Genomic DNA, 26,695 nt, shown 5'->3' with positions numbered 1-26,695 from the left:
AGAGAAGATCCCAGAGCATGTAAAACAGAAGTTGAGTTTCCTATACATTTTTGAGAAACGATGCCCTGTAAAGTGGCTGCTGCTGGTCTGGATACGTGTGTAGATCCAGGCTCTGGGCAGTGAGTGAGCCCCTCCAGGCCTCACCTCCACCCCACCCCCGTCCTGAGGCCCCTGCTGCTCTCCTCCCTGGTTCCCTAGGCTCTACCTAAAACAGGCCTTCCCTGTGCAGGAGTCTGGGTGGGGCCCGGGGAAGCCTCTAGAATACTGCTACTTTCCTCCAGTGTCAGACGAATGCAGTTCATTCTGCAGCACAGAAGACAGGAGCAGGACAGGAGCCCCTGAGCCTTCACGGCTCCACGTGGGTGTGCGTCAGGGTGTCATGGAGATTGTGGCTGCAGCAGCATTGTCTGCTCGTTCCTCCCTTTCTCCCTTTCCCACCCCATCCCAGGAGATCTCACCAGGGCTCAGTGACCCGTGAATGGACTTTAGGATCCAGGTCAGACCAGGTAACTAGGGGTCATCCCTACAGAGTCCTACTTTTTTTTTTTTTTTTTTTGTGGTACGCGGGCCTCTCACTGTTGTGGCCTCTCCCGTTGCGGAGCACAGGCTCCGGATGCGCAGGCTCAGCGGCCATGGCTCACGGGCCCAGCCACTCCACGGCATGTGGGATCCTCCCGGACCGGGGCACGAACCCATGTTCCCTGCATTGGCAGGCGGACTCTCAACCACTGCGCCACCAGGGAAGCCCAAGAGTCCTACTTTTTTTTTTTTTTTTTTTTTTTTTTTTTGCTGTACGCGGGCCTCTCACTGTTGTGGCCTCCCCCATTGCGGAGCACAGGCTCCGGACGCACAGGCCCAGCGGCCATGGCTCACGGGCCCAGCCTCTCCGCGGCATGTGGGATCCTCCCAGACCGGGGCACAAACCCGTATCCCCTGCATCGGCAGGCGGACTCTCAACCACTGCGCCACCAGGGAAGCCCCAAGAGTCCTACTTTTGATGACCATGTTCCCTCTGATTGTGGTGGGTCATAGTGGGTGCAGGCTGACCTTCCTTGTTAGAATAGTTTGTTCAGCATCCTTTAGAGTTTTAGTGGGCCAGGTGTTGATTTTCATTTTGTTTTTTTTTTTTTTTTTTTTTTCTTTTTGCTGTATGCGGGCCTCTCACTGTTGTGGCCTCTCCCGTTGCGGAGCACAGGCTCCGGATGCGCAGGCCCAGCGGCCATGGCTCACGGACCCAGCCGCTCCGCGGCATATGGGATCCTCCCAGACCGGGGCACGAACCCGTATCCCCTGCATCGGCAGGCGGACTCTTAACCACTGCGCCACCAGGGAGGCCCTTCATTTTGTTTTTTTGGTAGGATTGCTTTGTGTATAGGCGAATAAATTATGAAAAGCATTGGTTACTATACTTCACTACTTGGCTAAAAATGTTACAGCTTCCTGGTCTAGTGTCTGTCTTCTAACTTCTCCATGAACTTCTGGAGCTTTCTCTGGAAGGACTTGTGTTAGGCCCAGCCTAAAACTAGTTATTCTGGGGACTTCCCTGGTGGTTCAGTGGTTAGGACCCTGTGCTTTCACTGCCGATGATGAGGGTTCAATCCCTGGTCGGGAAACTAAGATCCCGTAAGCTGCGCTGTGCGGCCTGAGGAAAAAAAAACAAACAACTAGTTATTTTCTCTTTCTTTGACTTAAGAGACACAGGTTACCTGACATCTCTTGCTGAACTTCCCACAGCCATCCGGGAAACCTTCCCATTGAAAACAGCATCTCAGATGTGCACACTGGTCATTGGGGTGTCAGTCTCACAACGCTGCTCTGCCATAGCAGTGTGTTGTGAGGGGCCTGTCCTTCGTCTCATTGCGCTAAGGGACAGACCGTCATGCCCCAGTCATATCTGTGCCTCCTAAATCCACTTGTTGTGGCCTCTGGGAGGAGACGGCTTCGCTTTCACTAAGGATAACCCTGGGTTTTGCTCATTTCTGCATTAGACATTTACTGACCACATGATGGTCCCCAAGACTCGAACAAGATTGCTGCTCTGGAGCTGACCCTGCGTGGGGCTCAGTTGATGACAGCAGGTGCGCCAGTACAGTTCCAGGGTGTGGCAGGTGCCATGCGGAGCATAAACAGGCTGTTGGCTCAACCAGCTCTGTGCAGCCGGGCACCCCTCAGACCCTTCTTCCCAGCAGCCCTTCAAGGCGTTGCGGTGCACACAGTGGGAAACGCAGAGACGGTGAGGGTCTCTCCAGGCTGGCTTGCTCTGGAGCCAGTGCTCCCACCACTCGGGGGGTGTGGATGAGCCTGAGTGTTTGTGACGCCGGGATTGGAAGAGTCGTGTTCTCCGTAAGGCATTTATTTATCCAGTGTTGGCACTTTGTGACACCTGCTGACTTAATTTACACTAGTCTCCTACGTGGTTGAATTTTTTTTCTCCTTCAATAGTATTTTTCCCCATGTCATTAAAAAATTGATGTATAATTGGCATACAATGTCATGTTAGTTTCAGGTGTACAATATAATGGTTTGTTATCTGTGTGTGCTGCGAAATGACCACCACAGTAAGTCTGGTTACCATGCTCACCATATTACAGAACTGCGTATGTGCGATGAGAACTCCTAAGATTTACTCTGTTAGCAACTTTCAGATTCCAGGTCGCTTTTATACTGCAACCTTTGAAAAATGCATGGTCTCTCTAGTTCTTGGTGATCTAAAGAGTTTTAGGCATGCCTCACTTTAAACCTAGGGATAAGTTTATTTTGTATCTCTCGGCTTTTGCTGGCCTAAGGGTTTTTTTCTGAGTCGCCACTTTCTTTCTGGGCTGGCTCCTTTCCAGCTCTTCCCTGCGGTACCTGTCACAGCTACCTGTCAGCAGTGTTTATTTTTGGTTTTTGTCTGTGGCACCTATCAGATAGCATCATGATGGTAGCTGTGATTGTAGCGGCTCAGCTGATGAAGTCGCAGTTGTTCTGGGTTTGTAGTTAGCTCTGTGTGTGAGGGGCCAGGGGTGTTGGGGGTACTGGGTAGATGTGGGAGCACTGAGGGTCAGTGCAGGGGGTCCTGGGCCCCCTCTTCTTCAGCTGAAGCTTGGTGCTTGAGGCCTCAGAACATTGCCCCTCCTTTACTCCTTGTGGATTTTTTCCCTGTGGAAAACGTATTTGCCTCTCAAGGGTAGTGGGGGACAGATAAATGCATGTGCGGAACGCTTTAAGTTCAAGCGTTCTTATTTTACATGCAACTGGTTTTTTATAAGTCTTTGTTGTTTTTATCATTTTGCTGGTGCATCTAACGGAAAACTTCTCAAAATGAAGCTTTGGTTTCATTCATTAGTGAAATGTAGTTAGGTCTTTGCTTCATCACGTTCTTTGTTCCGTCCGCTCTGCACGGGAAAAGCAGCCGAGTTCCCCATTCTTTCCTCAGTGTAGCCATGGGGTAGGGAGAAGGAACTTTGCCATCAGGACGATGTATGTGTGATCGCTAATGTCAGCTGGGGCTGGTTATAAACCTGGCATTTCATTGAATCATAGGATTTTAATGCAGGAAAATTGAACTCCGGAGAGTTTTAGTCTGACTCTCATTTTGAAGATGAGAGAGCTCTCCTGGAGACGTAAACCGCTAAGGCGCCACACTGTCCGGTGAGACGGTGGTGGAGCGGAGCGCAGGACCCGGCTCCCACCTCCACCCTGTCTGATCAGTTAGTTGTCTTTTGCGTGGAAAATGTCATGATATTGTTGCACACAGTCATGACTGCATGACATTGAGTGACAAGTGAATTACTTTCCTTCTCGGTATTCTCTTTCCTCTCGGAGATTGTTCATGGTCTTTACTGGCGGATGAGGTCCTTGCTGCTGGCTGGTGGGCTCACGGCCATGCTGCATGCCATCTCTGGCCTCACCACGGGAACCTTCCAGGACAGCACCAAGGCCCCTGGGCATGTCTTGTACAGTGACGCTGTGCCCCAGAGCTTGATTCAGCTGTAGGAATTTGTGCTTAAAAGCTCTATTACACGGCGTTCCCTTCTTAGAAGGCGTTTAGAAAAAATGTAGGAAGACTCTTTTTTATAGGAAACTTCCATAGCAGAAAAGGCTAATAGGCTGCATTTATCTGTTAAAAAATTGCTTTTGTTTGAATGCATAGGACATGTACCTGTTCAAAAGAGTAAAATGTACAAGGAGAGGTTTCTTTCCTGCCTCTGCCCTTTTATCCTATACCAGCCCCCACCCCAACCTCAGAAATCACAGTACTAGTTCCTGGGATCTTTGGGCAGATGTTTTCTATGCATATGTTGTCAAGTTGTCAACTATGAATAAAAAGCCTCGCGGCCCCACCTTCAGCACAGATGATGTGCCACCCCCCGCCCCGTTCCCTCTGTCGGCCCCACTAGGGCGGCTTTGGTCTCTGGTGTTTGCCGCCGTGCCTCCAGCCAAGGTGGCTGCCCAGGAAAGTCTCAGGGGACCTAGGATTTCCCGTGTCATCTGGCTCAGGCTGTCGGGACGCTGAGAGTGCAAGTGCCCTGAGCCCACCACCCCTTACACTCAGGGCTCTGGTCCCTGCTGCTCCTCCCGTCAAGCTGTTTTGCAGGTCCTTACTCCATTTTCATTACATCCCTTTGGATCAGTAGTTTCTTATATAGTTTTTTGTTTTTCTGGAGTTTCTGGCTGTCTTTCTTTTTTTCTTGTCAAAAAATAGTACACTTTCATCATAATCTCAGAATTACTCAGACTCTCACTGGTACTGTGTATTGTCTAGAAATCACTTCCTGCAGACCCTCTCACCTCTGACTCCCATCCGGACTGATTATTTTCTAGTTCGGTTGTATAGCTTGCATCCTGGAACTTCTTTTCACTGCACTTCTAGGTTAAATTCACTGTGTTTTAGATCCTTGTTGGATCTTCCTCTTTTTTTCCCCTAGTTTTATTGAGATATATTTGACATATAATGTTGTATTAATTTCAGGTGTACAGTTGTTTGGGATGTGTATGTTTAGCAAAATGATCACCACAGTAAGTTTAATTAACCTTCATCACCTCACATAGTTATAAATTTTTTCTTGTGATGAAAACTTTTAAGTTCTACTCTCTTAGCAACTTTCAAATGTACTGTTTAGTATTGTTAATTACAGTCACCATGCTGTACATTAGATCCCCAGAACTTACTCATTTTATAAGTGGATTTTGATCCCCCTCCTCATCCAGGATCTTCCTCTGTTTTCATCCTCATTTTGTTGTGGTATAGACTCAAGTAACTTTCTCGAAATGATGTGTGGTAATAAATGCAGTGTTCTTGAATGTCTTAAAATGCCGTTATTTTAAACTTCCGCTTATTTTGTGGTTTGAGTTTGTATAGAATTCTAACTTTAAAAAATACTCTCCTGGGAGTTCCCTGCTGGCCTAGTGGTTAGGAGCCTGGGCTTTCACTGCTGTGGCCTGGGTTCGATCCCTGGTCAGGGAACTGAGATCCTGCAAGACGTGTAGTGGGGCCAAAAAAAAAAAAAAAATCTCCCCTAACAAGATTGAAGGCATTATTCTCCTGTTTTCTTACATCCGCTGTTACTTATTCTAGAAATGTCTTCCATTCCGGTTCTTTGTGAGTAAACTTTTTTCCTCCTATTTGGAACTTTTAAGACCTTATTTTAAATACTCAGTGGTATGAAATGTCATGAGTTTGTGTAAGTCATCTTTCATTCGTTCTGTTCAGCCCTCGGTGGGTCCTTTTAAACTGAAGCCATATTTTTCTTAAGCTCTGGAAAATTGTCTTGTTGCTGTCACAGTTTCTGTAATGCCAAACTGATTGCCTGGATTGGTTTCTGGCTCTACCTTGATTTCTTTGACTTTATCTTCCAGCCTTTCTGTTGAAAATCTTATTTTCACTCTGTTTTTTTCTAAGTGTTTGTTTTGTCTAGTTCTGTTTTCATGTTTTATTCTGGTTCTATAGATACCTTATCTTCTCAGATCTCTTCGAGGGTATAAATTGGAAATATTTTAGAATTCCCTTTTTTCCTAATTAGCTCTGTAATCTTTACTTTTTTTTTTTTAAACCTAAGTCTGTCTTTTTGTGCTGCTGCTTTTTCTCATAGAATGCAATCCTTAGTTCCCTGCTAGTTTTTTTATTTTAAAAATATATTGGGAATTCCCTGGTGGTCCAGTGGTTAGGATTCCACACTTCCACTGCAGGGGGCACGGGTTCCACCCCTGGTCGGATCCCGCATGCTGCGTGATGTGGCAAAACAGAAAAAAAAAAATCTTCCCCATTCTGTGGAGTGTGGGATGATGTTGATGGTTTTCTCCTTTACGTGTCTGAGGTCTGCCGCTCCCATCGCTGCTCACAGCTGAGGAATTGACTGGCTGGCTTTGCCTTGCAGTGTGTTGGGCTGGGTGTCCACCCAGTTCCCTTAGACTGCCGGCCCGTTTTTCTGGAGCAGGGTTCCCTGTAGCTCCATGGCACACAGTGGGTTCTTCTCCCTTCTGACGGGGCTTCCGCTGGCACAGCTGGCCGTGGACTGACTCAGCCGCTCTGCCTCCATGCTCCATACCTGCTAACTGCCAGCCGGAAGCGCCACTTGGCTGAGCTTGTCCCTGCTCTGTGCTGTCTGTCGCCACACGCCTCTCCTTCCTCTCCATAGAGTTGTTGAAAGTTTCTCTGTCCTGGCCTCTCCCTTCTTTCCTGTGTTGTCTGGGGTTTTTCTCTGCGTGCTTTGTTCCTGTCATCTGTGTGGGTCATGGAGCTCAGGAGATGGCCGCCTGTTCCCAGAGTGACGTCTTGAACTGGAGCTCCTGGAAGCATCTCTGGTCTGGTTTCCCCTCGGTGCTTGGGTACATCCCCTTTGTATAAGAGACGAGCTCACCCAGGTTTGGAAATTATCCTGTTACATAAAGTTGGCTGGAGGATTTTATTTGTTAAAGTGAGCTTGCTCCTGGGAGGCCAGGACTGGTGGAGCCTTGGTCCGCTCTGTCAGGTGTTCACCGCACATCCGAGTTCGTGGTCAGGGACACCCGATTTGGCCAGCGATTGTCTGCATCTGTCTCGGAGTGCACTGGGCCGCTGTTGGGCAGCTGGGAGTGAACTGAGTTGTGCCCGTGCCTTAGCAGAACCGAGTTAAGTGGTACATTCTCTCAGAAATTGGGTGCAATTGGAGCTGGGGCTCACAGGACCCCCCTGGGGCCTGAATGTGGACACGGTGTGTGCAGGCATCTCTCTCCTTTCCATCGCTTATTTATTTATTTATTTATTTATTTGCGGTACGCGGGCCTCTCACCGTTGTGGCCTCTCCCGTTGCGGAGCACAGGCTCCGGACGCGCAGGCTCAGTGGCCATGGCTCACGGGCCCAGCCGCTCCACGGCATGTAGGATCCTCCCGGACCGGGGCACGAACCCGTGTCCCCTGCATCCACAGGCGGACTCTCAACCACTGAGCCACCAGGGAAGCCCCTCCATCGCTTATTTATGGTTATTTAAAATACAGGTAGGTTATAGTATCAGATTCCACTGACAGGTGTAGACTCCAGTCTGAAAATTCTGTGACACCGAGGGTTTCTTTTCAAGTGCATTTAATAAGCACTTTGCAAGTGACATGGGAGGGCCATCTCCAGACTGTTTTGACACCTTGACTGACACCACCCACCCGTGAGAAAGGCCTAATGCGGACATTATGCAAATACTAGTATAAAAGATTTTTACGTTATAAAACACAAAATTTAGAATTTAGAAGAAGTGGGGGAAAAACAAACCCGGAGTTCTGTTTTCTTTCCTCTCCACTTACTGATCTGCTGAACGTCCTGGGGTCCACGTGCTTGGGGTCCTGCTGGCCGGGGTACACGCATGAAATAAATCTCCCAGTCCAGCAGCTCTAGCACTGTTGTGGAGACAGACGGAGAGAGCAGGGAGAGGGCGTTTCCAGCGAATGAGGAGATGGGAGAACAAAGACAAAATATAAAACCAGAGCACCTGGCCTCACCCTCCTGGGTGAAAGCTGAGCTGTGGCCACAGATGGCACAGCAGCTCCTGGCAGGCAGCAGAGCCGGGCTTGTGGCTGCTCTGCCCCGCCGGGCGTGTCCTCCAGGGCAGGGCTGCTGTCCACACCAGACAGCAGGGTGGGCGTTGGGGGAGCACACCCCCTGCTGCCGGCCCCGCTTGCCCTCTGACCAGGGAGTTGGCCTCCCCTAACCGGAGTAGAGTTTGCAGCGGGAAACCAGCGGTTCCCACAAAGCCCCCCACGTTACCGTTACGCATATTGAGACATCTTCTAGTGCGTTTCCTTGAAGGAGATGATGATGCAGAGGCTGCTTCACGTGTGCAGTGGTTGGTATGGTTTTCGTCATTCAGAGAGCCTGATGACCCTCAGGCTGGTTTTGCATTTTGTTCTCCTGCAGTGTGTGGTCAGGCGCCTTGGAAACCTCCGTCCCCTCCCACCTTGGAGCACGTCGGTCACCACCTTCCCAGCGCGAGATGATTCTCCTCTGCTCTGTTCCAGGTCTCTGTGGCCCTCAGCAGCAGCTCCATCCGGGTGGCCGTGCTGGAGGAAAACGGGGAGCGCGTCCTCATGGAAGGAAAGTTCACCCACAAGATCAACACCGAGAGCTCCCTCTGGAGCCTTGAACCCGGGAAGTGCGTTTTGGTAAGTGTGGGCAGTAATGCTGTGAGGGTGTTGATTTCTGCCAGCTGGGGAGTTTCCTCGGTGTTTTCCAAGCAGCTCGAAGGGCACCTTTGTGGGCCTCAGCTGACTGTCACTGCTGCATCTACAGCCTTGGCCTCTCGGTGTCCCACTGCTTGCTTCCTTGAGGTGGGGCCCGTGTCAACAAGAAACTGAGGGGCACTGGAATGTAGTGTTTCTCACTGCTTCGTGTCCTCCTGCCCATGCACAGACCGCATGCAGTGACCATGAAAGAGGTCCTGGCGGGGCATCATCCCCAGAGCGCGGCTGTGCTCACACCGGACATGTCCCCTCAGTTCCAGAGGCTTCTGCTCTCCAGGGATTCAGTTACATCTAAGGCAAAACCAAAGAAGTTAAAAATTAAAAGGCAGATCGCTTTCATGAATGCCAGTCTGGAGGATGCAGAGTTAATAAATTCAAACAGACAGCCTTATTTGACAAAGTGGGTCTCAACTGGCTAAGCTAGCCAAGGGTGCAGGATCCAAACGAAGGGGTACGTGTTCCAGTTACTAGATTCTTTGGTGGCTCCATCCTCTCTCGTCAGAGCCTTGCACCTGGTCAGTGGGCAGCACCCAGGGAGGCTTCATGCAGTGAAGGGAGACTATATATTTGGGTTCGTTCCTTTCCTCTTCCTTCCTGCTGGGATGCTTAACCAGGGCGTGGTGAAAGGGGTAAAGATGAAAAGAAAAATACTAAGTCTTTGGGCACAAAATACCTCAGAATTTTATATAGGCATGTTCTTTATATGTGCAAAGTGTGCCATTTCGTCATGATCCACTTCTCTGTGGGAATAGGTGCCCATGGGCCTGCCTGCTTGGTCCTGACTGACAAGGCCCGTGGCGCTCTGTTCTGGCTGCTCGCAGCTCGCAGACACACAAACCCGTTGGAGTGGAGAGGATTCCATCACTGCTGGGGGGCTGGAGGTCTCGGCATGCCCGGGACCCCCGAGCACACACAGGCCCCTCTGTGTGACAGGAACACCCGGTGGCAGAGCACCGGCCAAGTCTGCCCGAGTCTTGCTTAAACCTTGCTCTGGGCTTCCCTGGTGGCGCAGTGGTTGAGAGTCTGCCTGCCGATGCAGGGGACACGGGTTCGTGCCCCGGTCCGGGGAGATCCCACATGCCGCGGAGCGGCTGGGCCCGTGAGCCATGGCCCCTGAGCCTGCGCGTCCGGAGCCTGCGTGTCCGGAGCCTGTGCTCGGCAATAGGAGAGGCCACAACAGTGAGAGGCCAGCGTACCGCAAAAAAAAAAAAAAAAAAAAAAAAAGTGCTCTGTTGCACCTCCCCTGCCCTTCCGAGGTTTCTGCTTCTCGCCACTAGTGTGCAACAGTCATGATGATTTCCCCCTTATCACCCTGGGGTTCAGTCGCTCGTCTGTTCACCCCCGTGCCTCTCCACCCCCAGTGCCTCTCCCCAGACTACGGTCCATGCTCTTAACCACCAGTTCCATTTGCAGAATACCTTCATGGGCGTGGTCTCATTGGCACCTCCCACGATTGTGGGAAGTAGGAAGCCAGGGTCTCATTATCCCCCTGCCTCCCGAGGTCACGCAGGCAGCCAGCGGGAGCCCGCGGCAGGCAGCCCACCCTCTCCCGGCGCCGCTGTGATGGCTCAAGTGGTCACGGGGAGCGTGGACCCGTGATCCTGGGTGCCCCATTGTCCACGGATGCTGGGCCTCACTCCTCCTGTGTGGGGTTGATGGACCACCCAGAGCTGTGCACGTAGAGCTCGTCCCGGCAGACAGCTGGTTGTGCTTTGCTCCCTCTGAGGGGTTCTTCTGTTGTCTTCAGCCCTGTTGTCTTCGAGTCCCCGCCTAGGATGGAAAGACTGACCCCGTTGCTGGACCCTGAAGGTCCACAGCCACTGTTTACCCACTGGTCTGTCGGGGTTGTAATCAGGGTACCTAGGATTCCCTGTACTTGACGTGGCTTCTGCGGAAATGTGGTTATTAACCAGGTACCTCACTCTTGGGATTTTCGTTGCCAGAGGTGATGTTGACTTCTTCATGCCTGTTCCAGAGCCGTGTCACCTTTTTTGCGTGTTTTGTACAACTTGCGTCTGAATACGGACATGGCTCGTGGCCAGGGCATTAACTCCTTGTAATTATGGCCTCCATCTATTGGGTACACTTTGGCCCTGGCTCTGGGAGGTGCCTGGTGGTGCTGTTTCATCTCTGCAAGCCTGTTTTACAAATCAGGATGCTGGCGCTCAGAGAGGGTGAAGAGCTTGCTCAGGGTGGAGCTGGACCCCAGACCCAGAAGCCTCCCATTCCCCTCCTTCTCTAACTTTCAGCTGAAAGGCACCCAGGAGCGAGTAGGCGCGGGGAGGAGAGCTGGCAGCAGCGCAGCGTAGCTTGTGACCAGCAGCCCCGGGCCAGCAGGGAGACGGGTGCGTCGCCTTCTCTGCTGACCTTGATGAGACGACCGTGACGTCCGGTCATGCGCCCAGGCCCTGTGGTTGGCCCAGGCCCTCCTTTGGTCCAGGGGGAGGCTTGTGCCCTGGCTGCCTTTTAGTTTTCCAGTTTGCTTTTGCCAAGCACCTGCTGCTCGAGGAGTTATAAAGAAGCAGAATGGGCTGCGGTGCACCTGTCACTGCCCGTGAGCGTGGCTTCTGGCTGTCCTGCTCCTGTGTAACCCTGCGAGGTCCATGTAGACACCTCTCTCAGAATTGCAGGTGCTGGGCTGGTTCTTCCCCGAGGTTCCTTCGAGTGGCTTTCATCATCCGTGGATGGCATCGCATTTCTAACGCTGCTCCACCACTTGTAGAAAAAGAAGAGGACTTAATTTAGAGCATCACATCCTCTTCCGGAGCTTCCCTGCCAGCCCAGCCCCCTGCACACCTGGCGTGCACCTTCTCACGAGATGCGGGGATCCTGCCTGTCTCCACCTTCCTCCTGACCACGGTCCTCGGGTACAGCCGATGCCAGTGTCTTAATGGAGACATTGCTGCTTATGGAGCTGAAAGTTTGGTGTGTTCTCAGTGTAATTATTTATTTACTGGTAACATTGAGGAGCACGTATCTGAGATGATATTGTAGCTCAGTAAGCACATGGCTTTGATGCGTGAAGACCCTGGGGCCTTTACTGACCAGAACAAGTGCCATTCCCTCGAGCCTCTGGAGGGGGAGAGCGTGGCTGCCCAGGTGGCCAGGCCTGCTTTGTGCCTCAGCCCCACTCACTGGCCGCCTTTAGCCTCACTGGACCTCCGTTCCTCGATCTTCAGGTGAGGCTCAGAGCCTTGGTTGGTCGATCCCCAGACGTTTGTTGGTTGCTTATCACAAAGTGCCAGACCCTGTGCTGGGCACTGGGGCAATTAAGGAAAATAGTCAAGGGCCCACCTCCTAAAGGCTGAGTGGGCCGAAAAGGGCCCCCAGATGTCCTCGCCAGATCCCAGAACCTGCAAATAGGTCCTTATTTGGAGACAGGGTCTTTGCAGATGTGAGAAGGTGAAGGATCTTGCGATGATGAGATCATCCTGGATTATCCAGGTGGGCCCTAAATCCAGGGACAGGTGTCCTTACGAGAGGAAAAGAAACAGACAGAGTGAAGTGAAGATGAGGCAAGGTCCCCTGGAAGCTCTGGAGGGAGTGCAGCCCTGCGACACCTTGATGTTGGCCTTCCAGCCTCCAGATGGAGAGAATAAGTATCTTGTTTGAAGCCCGCAGTGTGTGGTGCTTTGTTGCGGCTGCCCCAGGACACTAGCACAGGCCTTATGTGGCATGATCTCTGTGGGGGCCACTTGGGACAGGAGGGGTCACCCCGGGGGTGCCTGTCACCTTACCAGAGTCTGTGGTCCGAGTCCTGACCTCCCAAGCAGGCCAGTGCAGACATGCCCCTTGATTCCCAGCCACCACTCCCTCCTTGCCTGAGCCGGATCCACATCAGACACGCCCGGGCAGGCTTTCAGAGCAGGCAGGGGTGGCAGCTAAACCCGGATGACAGCTCTTGCCTCCCTCCCTCCCACACTCGAGAATGTTAAATGAGGCTTCTTGATTCTGAGGCAAAGCTCCTTTCTTGGTTCCCGAGACGTGAAATCAGGGCCTCCCCCTGTGCCTCGTTCTGTCCCAGAACCCGCCTCGGCTCACTGTCCTGGTTTCTCCCTGCAGGTGGGGCTGATGGCCCTGCCGTGGGCACCTGCAGGCCATGGCCTCGAGCCGTCGAGACTCCGCGGTCTCTGCATTTGTAGCCATTAGTGAGGCGACGCCAGTCCACACGCTGACATGGTCCACACTCGAGTCATTTAAAGCTGGTGCAGTAGCTGCCGCGTGTTCACAGATCTTTGTCTGCTTGCCTTAAAGCTCGCGCTACTGAGTGTGTCTGGTGCTTGAACCTATGAGTGTTTTTATATAAGCTGCGTCCCCCGTATTTAGATTATATATTTAGATTACACTTCTCAAAAGTAGAGTTACAGGCTGAGTATAGTCCTCGGCCATTGCCGTGGGCTCCCCGAAGAAGGATGTCGGATTTCTGTGACATCAGCAGATCCCTGTGTGCCCTGGCACTGGGCTGTTTTCGAGTGGGGATGTGTGTTTCTCTGTGAAGTGGTTCACCACTTTTGTTTTGTCACTGGTGGCCACCGGCTCCCTGCCTGGCTCTGAGGGGCCATCGTTCAGCTTAAAATACAGGTTAAATTACGTTAGTATTTTGGCAAGAGCCCAAAGCCTGGAAATTAGTCCAGGGACTGAAATGCGAGTTCTTGGCCTTCAATGCTCATCTCCCGGGACCCATCGTGTTTCTCAAGGTGGTCACATTTTTGGCATCATCACCAACCCCTGGATCTCCACCGGGTGCTGAGAAGCAGGTAGCCTGAGTCTGCACATTCTGGAGAAGTTGCCCGTGAATAGAAGGGACATGTCAGGCAGAACCGGAAGACCACGCTCCTGGTGGACAGAGCACGCGTCCCCTCGTCCCGTGAGGGAGGAGAGTGGAGACGCAGCTTGGCCCTGCGTGGTCACCTGCCTCGCAGCCACAGCCCACCACGGCCGGGTTCTGTCTGGCCCTACAGTGCTTTAATGTTTAAGCTTAAAACACTTGTTGACGACATTAAAACCAGGAGGTTGCCCACCGCAGTGCCGCCTCTGGCAGAGCCCCGAGAGGCTAGCGGTCTGGCCGGGGCCGCGTCCTCCCCGCATAAGCGCCTGGAGCTGAGCAGGCCCCCGCTGCCTCTCCCTGTCCTCTGTCCTTGTTTCAAGGCGCCCTTCTGAAGCCCCATCCCACAGCTTTCACCTGCATCTCCTTGGCCCAAGCTTGATCCCACGTACGGGCAGCTGCAAGGAGCTGTCCTCCTCGCGGGGCGCACTGCCTCCCTCTCTGAATAGAAGCAGCGTTCTGTGACAAAGGAGGGGAGGGAGATGAGTGTGGGTGAGTCATCATCATCACACAGATTGGGGTGCTGAGGTGAGCTGAGCCACGTGGAGTTGGAAGTTTCTCTGAGGACATTTTGGGAAAACTGTTCAACCAGCACTCTGGGGGTTCCCCTGAGAAACTGATTCTAGGTCTGGGACCGATTGCTAAAAGGAACCTGGAGGAAAGCCAAGGAACGAGGGTGTGTTATCAGGTCACAGCAACCACCCGTGACCAGCCGAGATGGGGCACTCTGAGCGCTGTGTGATCAGGGATGGGAACGAGTGAGCCATTGAGATGCTACGTGTCCAGGAGCCGGTGCTGGCGACAGAGGGGTAAGTGGCTCCATCATTGGAGGAGAAGGCCCCTGCTGGCCCCTGCACAGCACCTGTTGGGGCTGGAAGTGTTGTGTCCCTGCCATATCGCGGGGCAGATGGAGTCAGGGAGGAACCCCAGGAATGCGGCACGTGACATCTGTGCCTGCAGGGGGGACATCCCAGGAGGGCTGCAGCATCACCTGTGCAGGTTCTGCGGGGGCACGTCCCTGAGCTTAATCAGGAGGAAGCACCAAACAAACCCCAAAGGAAGGACGGTCCTTAACAACAAAAGACAAAGGCGGTGGAATGTTCCAGATGAAGGGGGACAGGCCCACTAAGATGTAGTCAGGACCCTGGACTGGATCCTGTGCAGGAGGGAAGGTGAGCTGAAGTTACTATCGTAAAGAACTTCCATACCTTCAGGAAGGAGACACTCACCAAAGTATTAGGGGTAAAGGGCCAAGATGATTCCGAAAAAATACCGTGTAATTTACCCCATATTATAAACTTACACACATAGAGTGAGAGCATATATGCAGACACACATACACGTGATAAAGAAAAGGCGTAGCATGTTAACAGTGGGTGACTTGAGGAAATGGTATTCTTTGTATTTGAATAATTCTAATAACTTATAAGTTTGAAATTATTCTAAATAAAATGTTTTAAGAAATGAGATGGGAAATAAGCCCATGAAAAGATGCTCAATGTCGTTAGTCATTAAGGCAATACCAATTAAAACCACGGCGACATGTCAATTCACGCTTATTTGATTGGCTCCCGGAAAGAATCGACAGGAGCAGGGACTGGCGACAGTGTGGAGCCCCTGGGGCTCCCCTGCACTGCGGATGGGAAGGCCAAACCGTGCAGGTGGCTTGGAAAACAGTTTGACAGTTTTTATAAAGTTACATGTGCACTTACCATAGGACCTAGCAATCCCACTGCTGGATACCTACGAAGGGGAAAGGAGACCACAAAGCCCTGCAGGCAGCCTGGTAGGTGACTGCTGAACCCTGGAAACACCCACCTGTCCACCCACAGGTGTGTCGGCCTATGTCAGGGGGTGACCCCCATGCGCGCATAGCATGGCTGAACACCAGGCCACTGTGCTAAGAGAAGAGCAGACCAACAGACACAGACCAACAAAATGGCAAAGCAAGTGTCGGGCTGAGGGGATCGCCGTCGAAAGGGGACCGTGAGCTTTGGGGTGTGTCTTGATAGTGGTGGCTACGTGGCTGCATTTGTCAAAACTCATAGGATGCCACCCTCAAGACAGTGAATTTTACTGTGTGCCAGCTTACGCCTCCACAAACCTGATTTTTTAAAAAAATAACAATGTTAAAATAAAAAATCAAAACCAAATGTTAAGCCATCAGACTGCTTTATCAAAGATGTTACTTTTAGACCTGAATCCTTGAGCTCCATTCCAAGAACGTTTCACCCATGTCCTCTTGATGCTGCACTCTGTATTATTCCACCTGAAACAGGAATGAAGTTCTGACCCACTAGCATATGAATGGACCGTGAGGACATTGTGCTGAGTGAAAGAAGCCAGCCACAGGACACATAGCCTGTGGGTCCGTTTTTGGGAAATGTCCAGAACAGGCAAATAAATGATTTGTTGCCAGGGCTGGGGGAGGGACAGAGTGGGGAGTGACTGCTCATGGGCACGGGTTCTCCTTTTGCGGGGATGAAAGTGTTCTGGAACTAGATAAGAGGTGGTAATAGCTCAGACTCTTGTGAATGCGCTAAACGCATTGAACTGTTCACCTTAAAATGGCTAACTTTATGTTAATGTGAATTTCACCTTAAATTGTTTTTACTGCGGTGCTGGGCTCATGTTGATGTTTATTGGGTCTGCAGAGTGCCCGGGCGGACTTGTTCTGTGGACACAGAGGCCCACCAGGCTCCTTGGTTTCAGGGTCAGTCCCCTTGTGCCCCCGAGCTGTGTCGGGCCTGGATGTGTGTGTGGACCTGGCTGGGACACCCCGTGTGTGGTTCGTATGCACAGGAGCAGCAGCAGAGCCCCGGGGTGGGGATTGGGCTGACCCCACAGTGCTGTCACGGGCTGTTGGCCCGAGCATGGCTCTGTTCTGCCTGTAGCGCTGGGTGATCCAGGTGAGGCGCTGACTTCTAGGTAGAGGTAATAGTGGGTATTTTACAGAGGTTGTGAGTGCTAACGATACATGTTAGAGAGATTTTGGCCATGATGACGACTAACGAAGATACAAGTAAAATGAGTCTAAAGGGTCTGTTGTCTCTGGAGATTTACAGTCGTCTCTCAGTATCCTCAGGGGATTGGTTCCAGAACCCAGCCCTCCCCCCACCTCTCCCCCCGCCAAAGATACCAACGTCCAAGGATGCTCTAGTCCCTTATATAAATGGTGTAGTGTTTGCATGTAACCTGCACACATTCTCCTGTTTACTTCACATCATATACCTAATACAATGTAAATACTATGTAAACAGTTGCTGAAGTGTGACAAGTTCAAGTCTTGCATTTTGGAACTTTCTGGAAATTTTTTTTTCCAAATATTTTTGATCTGGAGTTGGTTGACTTCAGTGGAATGCAGAACCTGTGGATACAGAGGGCCGACTTCCTCAGAAGTCTCTCCTGGAATGGTAAGAAGAGCATGTATTTCCCCCTTGGAAGGTTTCTGTTGCCCTGGTGCAGCTCTGTAAAGACGGGGCTCAGTGCTCGGCACTGGGGGCTCTGAGGGCCAGGTCAGGTCCGTGCGTGCAAACAGGAGAGTACAGTTGGCCAGAAGCTGGCTAGACAGAGCATCTGGAAACAGAAGCTTCACCCTGAATGTAAACAGTGGCATTGGCAGGGTAGAGGTCATTCATCTGATCAGGTGGGCAGGGGGTGCTCAGAACCCCTGCCATCTCACCCCTGCCATCTTCACGCCCGCGTCCACCCAGGATGGTCAGAAGTGGGGCGACTTGCTTTTGTAATGTGCTGAGTTGCTGACATTCATGCTGTGCTTGTGGTTTCCTGGAGGTTGTCTCCACTGTGTGACCTGCCCTCATCACTGCCCACGCCTCAGCTGCTCTCAGGGCCGGGACTTAGCTCTGCTGTGACCCTGTTGGACCCGGGCTCCGCAGGGGCTCTCAGTGGACTCGGGCAGCAGGGCTGGAGCTGGCAGCACCACTCCCCGCAGCCCGTGAGCCATGGGGCCGACTTCTTAGGACCTGTGGGCATGCAGTGTCTTCACAGATGTCGCCTGTGTGCCAGCTCGCAGTCCACTTTGTCAGGGTTGCCCACTGGCCAGTAAGCCTCTCCTCATGGTGCTCCTGTGAGGAAGCGCTGCTCTCACTGCTGGCTCCGTCATCTCTGTGTCACCTCCCTGCCCCTCTGGGCATGAGTGGGGGTTACGTCCCGTCTGAGAATGGACAGAGTGAGGGAGCGTGGGCAGCCCTCCTGTCAGTTCTTGGCCAGTCAGTAAAGTTTCCCAATGAGCTGGCCAGTGACCACGGGGAGGAGGTGGCCTGGGCCCTCCCTGTGTGGTCCCTGGGATGCGTGTACTTGGCATCAGCTTCAGGCAAAGCCCTGATATTCTGCAGTCCCCACCTCTGAGTTCTTGTGTCCCCCCCGACTCCCCCCGTCCCTCACTGGGCTGCACTATGAGGCTGAGTGGCAGGTGAGTCACATGTAGCGGTCGCAGGGCTGGAGCCGCTCTTGCAGCCGCCTGGCCAGGGAGGAGAGTGGGACAAGGCGCCTGGGCGTCTGGCTGGTGGGTAGTCATTGTCAGGCTGAGTGCTTGGTTCCCCAGGTTCCAGGTCCCCCCAGCAGGCAGGAGCCTGGGTGCTGCACTTGGAGGTGGGGAAGGTCAGCAGGAGGGAGGGGGATGAGCTAGCGGGGCCTGGGCAGGTGGACGTTGACAGAAGCTCCTGTTTGGGCTCAGGCTTCCCTCGGCAGCTCGGGAGACCGTGACGGGGTCCAGGCACCGGCGATTGGGGCAGCTCGGAGTGCTCGGAAACGACCCCCTCTGGTCAGAGCGGGCTGGGGTTCTGGTGGCTGAGCGGTGCGGGTGCTGATGCCTACGGGGGTCAGTGTCTTCTGAGAGGACCTGGGGGACAGGAACCACAGGTACCACCCAGTCATGGTGGTGGAGAGTGGAATACTCAGTGCCCGGGGTCCGGACAGCCCCGCTGGGTCCCCGGTGCCACCTGCCCGACACTGACTGTGCCTCTGCCCTCGTGTGCCAGGTGAGCCTGAACAAGGTGGGCGAGTACTGGTGGAGCGCCATCCTGGAGGGGGAGGAGCAAATTGACATCGACCAGATCAACAAGGAGCGCTCCATGGCCACGGTGGACGAGGAGGAGCACGCGGTCCTGGACAGGCTCGCCTTCGACTACCAGCAGAAGCTGCAGGGCAAGCCGCAGAGCCACGAGCTGGTACGGGCCCTGCGGGGCAGAGTGGGGGGCGGTGTGCGCTGCTGCGGGATCCTGACGCGGGCGCCCAACCGGCAGAGCCAAAAGCTGTCTGTCTGCCGGGTCCCGGAGGTATCGCGTGTTGCTAGCTGACACGCTGGGGCTGTGCGGACGGCTCCCTCCCCTCAGCCCCTCCAAGACCCTCAGCACAGGAGGGACAGTCGGGCCCAGCCCTGCCTCGGGGCCGGTGCGGGTTTGACCACAAAGGGCCAATGGGAGGAAAGTCCTTCCAAGTCACTTTCGAACGTCAGAGGCGTGAGAAGTGGGCGTGGCCGGCGGCTGTGGAGGGATGGGAGGAAGTTAGTGACCGAAGAGGAGGCTCGTGCCTGAGCCTGCGGTGGCAGCGAGGAGGATTAGTTAGACGTGTACCGTCTTCCTTCTGCTTTAATACTCCCAAGAGTGGCTCTGTGCAGAAGAGAGGGTTGCTTTTCTCAGGTTATTTTTAGTTCCCAGTGTCCCACGTGAACAGCACCGGGAGTTTGAGCCATGGCACCACGGTCCATCTCCAAGGCTGCTCATGTGTCAGACACGAGACCCGCCCTCCACCCCACCCCCAGTGCCATTCAGATTCTCAGGCGTCCTGTCTTATCTCCCAGAGGCCTCACTTTGTGGCTCCTGTGCGTGGTCTAGGCCTAGGGCCGTCGAGCGCCCCCGCCCACTGCCCGCGTGCCTGTGGTCCTTCCTTTCCGTCTCATTTGGACCCTGCATGCAAACGGCCCGCCTTGCTCCTTCGAGGGCCAAGGAGCCATGGAGGGGAGTGCTTAGTGAGTGCTTACTGCACGCAGGTTGGGTCGGGTTGGCTGGGTCAATGGTCCCCCGTTGCAGCACCCCTGAGAGGGGGGTCGAGGTTTAGAGGTCACAGCACGTGTTCAAGGTCCCACAGCTGGTCTGGCAGCAGGGCTGGGGTTTGAACCCTGAGCTGGTTCCAGGCTTGTCTGTCACCCCTCCCCGAGTCTCTGAATCACCTCTTGGTCTGGCTCCCTGACCCACCTGGGCTTTTGGGGCTAGAGGCCGGGGCTACAGTTGACCATTGGATCACAGACATCTGCTGGTCTTGTCTACGGAAACTGGCCCCTGGCTGTAATGGCTGAGCTCGCAGGGCGCAGGATGTGGAGTGCAACCCACCTCTGTGCACGTTTAGGCGGCAGTTTTATCCAGTTACGCTGCATGTGCCTGTGGCCACCAGGTGAAAGAGCGCTCTGAACGCTGGCCCGACGGGAGGGGACCTTGTGCAGCCATCGAAAGTGTGGGTGTCGCTGCCCCGAAGTGGGCAGGCACCTGGTTGTGAGACCCAAGTAGGAAGCCAAGTCCCTGTTGATGAGCTCAGGGATGGGGCCGGCCAATCAAGAAGGATCTGAAGAAGAGCCTGGGAGACCCTGCAGTCTAATGGAAAGAACTCTATGGTTTGAGTCAAAAGGGATTCTGGAAGGGCTTGCCGTGTGCCAGGCAGTGTGCTGACCATGAAGGGGCGTGAGTGCCCGGCTGAGTGCAGTGCCCTGCGGAGACCTTCAGCAGACACACAGGAGCCCATGGCTGGTGGTGCAGGCGGCAGGACTCTGGGGTGACCCCTCGCCCAGCTGACCTGCTCCTGGACAGGCAGGGGTCTCCAGCTTGCCGTCCCTCGCTGGAGATAGTAGAGGACTGACACCTCGGGGCCATGGGAGTAGAGGTGGGAACACCAGCACTGCCGTGTGGGACTCATCTGGGCTTAGCAGACATTCGGGAACCTCCCAGGCTTCCACGTGGACTGTCCTCAGTACACGGGCCTTGAGGGGAGCGCAGTGCGGGGAGCAGGGTCTGGATGGAGAGCAGAGCTTTGGAGGCGCGAGGGGCCAGGAGAGCTGGTGTGGCCTGGCGGGGAGGGAGCTGGACTTCACGGTGCTGAAGCCACGGACAGTCTCTGGAGTCCTCGGAGGAAAGCGTCCCCAGGAGAAGAAGGAAATCGGGGCTGGAGAGTCAGCAGGACTGGCTGGTGGCTTCAGATGGGGGCTACGGGGAGGAGGGGTGGCTTAAGAAAGCAGGTGGTGGCCATGAGGGGCCTGGGGCAGGACCAGCGTGGGCAGCGGGCCGAGGACCCGTGGAGCTGGAGCATGAGGGCCCGTCAGACTGCCCGTGACGAGGCCGGTGCACGGGCACATCAGTGGGTCAGGGCTCACTCGGCAGACGAGGTGCTCAGATGAGGGGCACAGAGTGAGTTGAGAGACCGGGAGGGGGGGCCTTCAGAGGGGTGGGTGGGCGAGAGCTAGAGGAAGAGGGATGGCACGGAGGAGGAGGCCTGGCCCAGCAGGACTGCCAGGAAGCCCCGGAGTCAGGCTGGTGGGCGGGGCCGGCCTCTCTGGTCCCTTCTCCCCGGGGGGCGGCCTGCGGGCAGCACTGCCCGCTCCTCCAGTGCTCTTCCCAGGGTCCCTGGCGTGTGTCATCTGTACCGACTTGGGAGTAATATGGATTAATCCCTGAGATGTACTACCCATCTTTGATGTGTTTGCTGCTGCACCACGTAGTTTTACTAACAGGGAAAAGAGGCCCCTGTCAGGAGAAGAGTCCTGCAGCCTTGCCAGATACCGGGAGCTTTCCCCTCAGCGCAGTCTGTCAGCCTAGAGGCCAGAGGTGGGCAGGGCTTTCTGGCCCCGTGGCAGTGAGTTTCTTTGTTTCTCCTGGTCAGAAGGAAGGGGAGATGGTTCCCAGCCTGATGCATTCGCAGGGAAGCACTGAGGGCAGACCCGGGGACCCGCGGGGAAGGAGGGCCTACAGCACGGCGAGGGACCTCCCTCATGGGTGCAGCCTCCCGCCGTGCCCTGGCCCAGGCCACAGTGCTTGGCTTGCTGCTGCCCGTGTGCTGGGATATGTGATCCAGCAGCTTTGACCTCTGCCCCCCAGGGGCTGCAGGGGTCGGTGATGGGTGGGTCCACAGCCAGACTTCCTGAGGTCTCTCTGAGTCACAGCCTGGGTCACTCCCAGACTATCTGAGGGTACAGGCCTCGAGGCCACCAGCCTTCTCCCTGGGAAAGGGGAGCAGAGAACCCCTCTTTGCACCTCAGGCCATTTGGAGTTCGGACAGGTACTTCTGGTGAGAAGGGACAGCATCTGAGCCAGGAGGACGGCCAGTGCTTCGCTGGGGCCAGGATGGGGGTGGAATCTGCACGTGGGGACGCAGTCTTGCGGAGGGTCTGCTGTCACCCTGGGCAGGTCCTCTCCCGGAGGACGCAGAGCGGAGTCCTGCTCTAGGACGTGTGGGCCTGGTGACTACAGTAACCTCTCTATTTTCTGTTTGTAGAAAGTCCATGAGATGCTGAAGAAGGGGTGGGATGCTGAAGGCTCTCCCTTCCGAGGCCAGCGATTCGACCCAGCCATGTTCAACATCTCCCCGGGGGCTGTGCAGTTTTAATGACCGAAGGAAGCGAAGCCCTCGCCGGCGGGGAGGTGGGGCCTCAGCCGTGGCCCACGGCTCCCTCCTGCCGGGGACTCGCTTGCCTGGTTCACCCTTGCCATCCTTCTTTTCAAGGGGGAACCCGGCCTCCATGCTGGCCCTGCATCTCCAGACTGTTCTAGAGCGGGGAGGGGGCTGTGTGGCCTGTGCGGGCGGGTGTTAGAGAGCAGGGGGTGTCCCGGCAGGCGCAGCTCCGGCCCCTCCTGGCCCGTTAGCCACTCCCTCCCTCCGCTTGCTGCTCTTGTGCTCTCTGCTTGCTGTTCTCACGCTTGGGGCGGGCGTGGGTGCCACTCGCGCGGCTGTTGAAGCGTGGGCAGGGTTGTGCAACCTGAGGGCCGAGCTCCTGGCCAGTTTGGGGAGAGCGCAGCCTCGCCCTCTTGCTGGGTGTGTTCACGTGTGGTCTTGCCCGCCTGCTTGTACGCGTTCACCGCCTGCCTCAGCCTCGTTGAGGAGCTGCGGAAACTGGGGTCCTGCCGCCGGATCTGGACGCTGGAAGGAAGTGTCTCGTGGCTCAGGTGCAGGCACGGCAGGATCTGTCCCTCTCCTGACCGGGCTGCTCTGCTGCCACCCGGCCTAGCACTTTTCTCTCGGGGGATCCGGTTCTTGTCAGAGTGAGCTGGGCCAGGCACCCTCAGGAGGCCCTGTGGTGTGTCAGCTGCTCGGTGCAGCCCTTGGTCCTTTCCTGGCTGAGGCCACACTGCACCGCACAGAGCTGTGGCTCTGCTCTCACCGCTATCCCAGGACCCAGAGCCTGTGCCCTTCGCCAGGACTGTGGGGCTGCCCTTCTGGGCGGTGACCTTGCAGGTCTCTGCACCCTGGAACCTGCCCTCTTGAGCTCTGTTCTCTGGGCTGGGGGAGGAAGGAGCCCTGTCCGGGGGGCATTCTTTCTGGAGACTTCCCCCTTCAACTGCAGAGGTGGGAGCTGCTTCATCACAGTCTGTGGGGGCAGGTTTCTGGCTCACAGCGCCCTGTAGACACATCCCTGGGTCCCTGGGAAGCGTTTGCTTGCTCTGATGCCATCACAGGAGGCATGGACACTAGGTGGCTGGGGGAAGTGCCACCACGGGGGCACAGGGCCCTGCTGTTTGCACTTGTCACCGAAGCTGGTCATGGAGCTGCTGGAGGCCCCTCTTTAGGGCCCTCAGGATTTGTACACCTGTCCCACATAGTGAAAGGTCTCACTGGCACATGTTTGTAAGAGAACCATTCTCAACACGCCCCTGTCTCCTCCTCCCCTCCACCACCCCCGTGGGGTCTTCTGCCGTGACCAGGTGGGGTGTGGTGCCTGCACCTCAGCTATTTGGGAGACTTTGGGAGCTGTGGACTCGGTGGTCAGTTGTCTTCCCTTTGCCCTATTTGATTTCCAGTGTTGCGTTTCTCCCCACCCCACCCGCTGTAACAGCAGCTTGCAGGCATCTGGGAGTGCCAGGCTTCAGGGGAGGGAGTGCTTGGTCACCCGCGCCGTCTTGTGGGAGACCTCTGCCCCTCGCCGCCGGCCTGGGCCCTGGAGCCTGTGCACTCTGCCTGTTTTCTCTCTTCAGACCCGGCAGCAGCAGTTTGGCCACTGAGCTCCGTCAGCTGAGGTCCAAGGAAGTGGGGTGCACACCTGCGAAATCACCCTGTCTCCGGTGTTGGTTTGCAATAAATCTGTATTTAAGCACTTGTGGGTCTGTGTGTGACGTTCGTTGCCAAGACAGTTCTCATTGTGTGGTCATTACCCAAATTCTAGCCCTGAGGCCCGCGTACACAGCAAACGCCAAAATGGCAAATTCCTAAATATCTCCCAGAGGTGTTTCTCATCCAGCCTGCATCCTGGCGAGACTTCACACAGGTTTCAGAAATCTAAAAAGCTTTTGGTCAGGAGAAAAGATTGTATCTCTAGAGCTTGCGTGCATTTCCAAACAGGAGTCAGAAGGCTTCAGCCCGAGGGTCCTCAGTGCCCCATTTACCTGCACGGGTCCCGGAACGCTGGGCTCATGAGTCTGCCTGCACCCGCTCCGGACATAACAGGTGTGTGACACATCCCCTTCCTCAGTCACATGGCAGCCTCTCCAGGGCCCCCCGCCCGTTCCCCCATTCCAGGGGCCATGCTCAGTGGGCAGGACCTGATGAGCATTTCTTGATAAGCATTTCTTGAATGAGTGAAGAATGTGCAAAGGGCTCAACAGTGGAATTACCAAGCAAACTCCAAACTCCCAGGGCAGAAATAATCTGCCAGGAGGGAGAGGCACCATCTCTCAACAGTTTGCCTCCAAAGTGTGCGGGAGGGAGAAGAGTCAGGAGTAGTCGATGTGCCAGTGTGTCCAGGAGGTGGCAGCTGCCTTACAAAGACCTGACCACCCAGAACACGGTCTGGGGAACAGACCCAACCCCCTCTCCATTCTGCTCCCCAGACGGCCAGCTGGCAGCAGGCTCAGCCCAGGGTGGACGACTTGTTTCCGTGAATAAAGAGTGGTGTGTGGACTCAGAGTCGCCAGTCCTCGGTAAGCACTCTCTTCTTCTGGGTCGGAGGGCAGCCTCTAGAGCAGAGCTCCTGCCCTCCACAGCGGTGCACACGTGGGACTGGTCCCCCCTGGTCTGGGAGTCGGGTGGTTGCAGCCTGGCCACTGCTGGGCATACCTGTCCTGGACCCCAGGTTGGCATGCTCTCTCTCAGCTCCCTGATGCCCCCGTGGACGTGGTTAGGAATCCCGAGGCCTCTCCTTCAGGTCCCTGTCACAACTTCAGGGGCAAGGAAAAATTAATATATTCTGTAGTCTCAGACTCAGCTCACCCCTCAGCCAGTCCACACGAGCATGGTTTTATCTGGTCTATCTTACGTCCTTGATTTTATTCTTTACAACTGAAGGTTGGGTCACCGGCTTGCGTTCAGAGGGAAGAAAGGACCGTCGGGTGCCAGCTGGGGGTCCTAGATCCTCCCCTCTTAACCCGGAGCCCTGAGCTGGATGCCACTCTGCTGTCCTAGCCCCACTCTGCAGGCTCTGGCACCTGCTGCTGCTGGCGTGGGGAGGGCGGGGCTGGGGTCATGCACTCCAGCCCACCCTGGGAGAGTCTGGCGACTGACTCGGACTTGGTGGTGCCGAGAGGAGCCAGCCTGGTGGAACAAGAGTCACGCCAGCTGTGAACAGAGAGCCAGTGGGCCTGACGCAGCCATCCTCTTGCAGGGCAGGCCCGAGCCTGTCCCCTGGAGATGGAGGCCCTTGCGAGAGAGGTGCCTGGACCCGAGAGTGAGTCAGGGCTTCTCCAGGGAGCTCGGGCCAGGCCTTCTAGCACCTCTGTCCTGGTTCCTCCTGGGAGGGATCCTAGGCTTTTTGGCCAGTGCTGGATGGGGCATTAGGGACATTAGGGACCACTGTGCAGTGGTCACACAGGAAGTGTCACCCCCGAGGCGTGAGCTGGGCCCCCACTCCTGCCCCCATTCCCAGCGTCACCCCGGTGATGGCCTGGCCCTGGCTGATGCTCTGCAGGTGGATGATGGAAGGAGGGGGGAAGGCCCCCAGCATTCACTTACTGAAACCCTATCAGCCCAGACATTGCAGAGGAGGACCCTGAGAGGTGGCTAACTCTGGACGGGGCCACCAGAGGTCACGGTGAAGCAATGGTGCAGCAGGGGTTTGGGAGAGGTCCCTCCTGCAGGGATGGGGAGCCTGCTCCTTGAGGGGCCGGGTAATTGGGAAGCTGGCCAGGTTATGACCTTGCAGGGATCGGGGTCAGGAGCATCGTGTTACGGTTAGGGTTAGGGCAGTGTCCCCTGGTGGTCCTGGACTTGGGAAGACTGCCGAGCTGCAGCACGGGAAGTCAGAGGCCCCAAAGATGGTGTGCCTGGCCCACACAGCGTCTCACAGAGGGTTTGGATTAACAAGAGGCCAGGGAAGGTCTGCAGAGCGGAGGCTTCAGGTGGGGAAGCTGCCAGCAGCCTCAGTGACCACCTGTCGGGGCTGGGCCAGTGCAGAGGGCGCAGGGGCAGGAGACCAAGGGCCAGGGTGCAGAGTCCCGGCAGAGGGCGGAGGATAGCAAAGGGAAGTGGAAGCAGGGGCAGGAAGGAGGGGAGAGGACGTGCCCTGCTGGGCCCCGTACATCCTGTGTGTCCTCAAGGTGGACAGCCCCATCCGTGTCTGGGAGCGCAAAGCATCAACACGGGCCACCCCTCGTCTCCCAGGTGCAAGGTTTGTGCCAACTCCTCGGGGGAGCCCTTAGCCCTTCGTCAAGGGGGAGGCAGGTGGTGTTTCTGGAGCCTTCCATTGCAGTGTGTTGGACTGGACAGCGTCAGGACATCCTGGGTACCCCCTCGGACTCTGTGGATCAGCACCTCCCAGTGCCAGTCACAAGACGGTGCACCGTGTGTTTACGATAGATGTAGACAGCGTGGCCTCTGGAACCCCCAACTTCCTGGCTTAGTGACCCATATAAAGCACAGAGATCTGGGGCGGGCAGGCCTGAGGAGGAACTCAGCAGGCCAGGTGGAGCCCACAGCACGCCCGCGTACCCCAGGGCCTGGGGCCAGGGATGGGGGAGTGAGCGTCCAATGAG

General features: G+C 55.3%; 1 protein-coding gene across 2 annotated transcripts in view; it reads left to right on the top strand.

Moving 5' to 3' along the window:
- NUDCD3 (NudC domain containing 3) overlaps positions 1–23,826 on the top strand; it is a 75,920-nt gene extending 52,094 nt beyond the window's left edge. Inside the window, exons 4-7 of one of the 2 annotated variants that reach the window (XM_060108314.1) lie at positions 8,468–8,611; positions 18,515–18,703; positions 22,014–22,159; positions 23,708–23,826. In XM_060108314.1, the coding sequence (XP_059964297.1) occupies positions 8,468–8,611; positions 18,515–18,703; positions 22,014–22,124 (444 nt within the window). In that variant the 3' untranslated portion in view covers positions 22,125–22,159; positions 23,708–23,826. Of the gene's footprint in view, positions 1–8,467; positions 8,612–18,514; positions 18,704–22,013 lie in introns of both variants that reach the window. The other variant, XM_060108313.1, reaches the window with a different exon arrangement.
- Positions 23,827–26,695: the final 2,869 nt, after the last annotated feature.

Source organism: Mesoplodon densirostris, chromosome 9 (genome assembly GCF_025265405.1).
Source record: "Mesoplodon densirostris isolate mMesDen1 chromosome 9, mMesDen1 primary haplotype, whole genome shotgun sequence".
Taxonomy (NCBI): Eukaryota; Metazoa; Chordata; class Mammalia; order Artiodactyla; family Ziphiidae; genus Mesoplodon; species Mesoplodon densirostris.
Note: the sequence above shows the minus strand (reverse complement) of the source record. Positions and strands in the feature narration are given on the sequence as shown.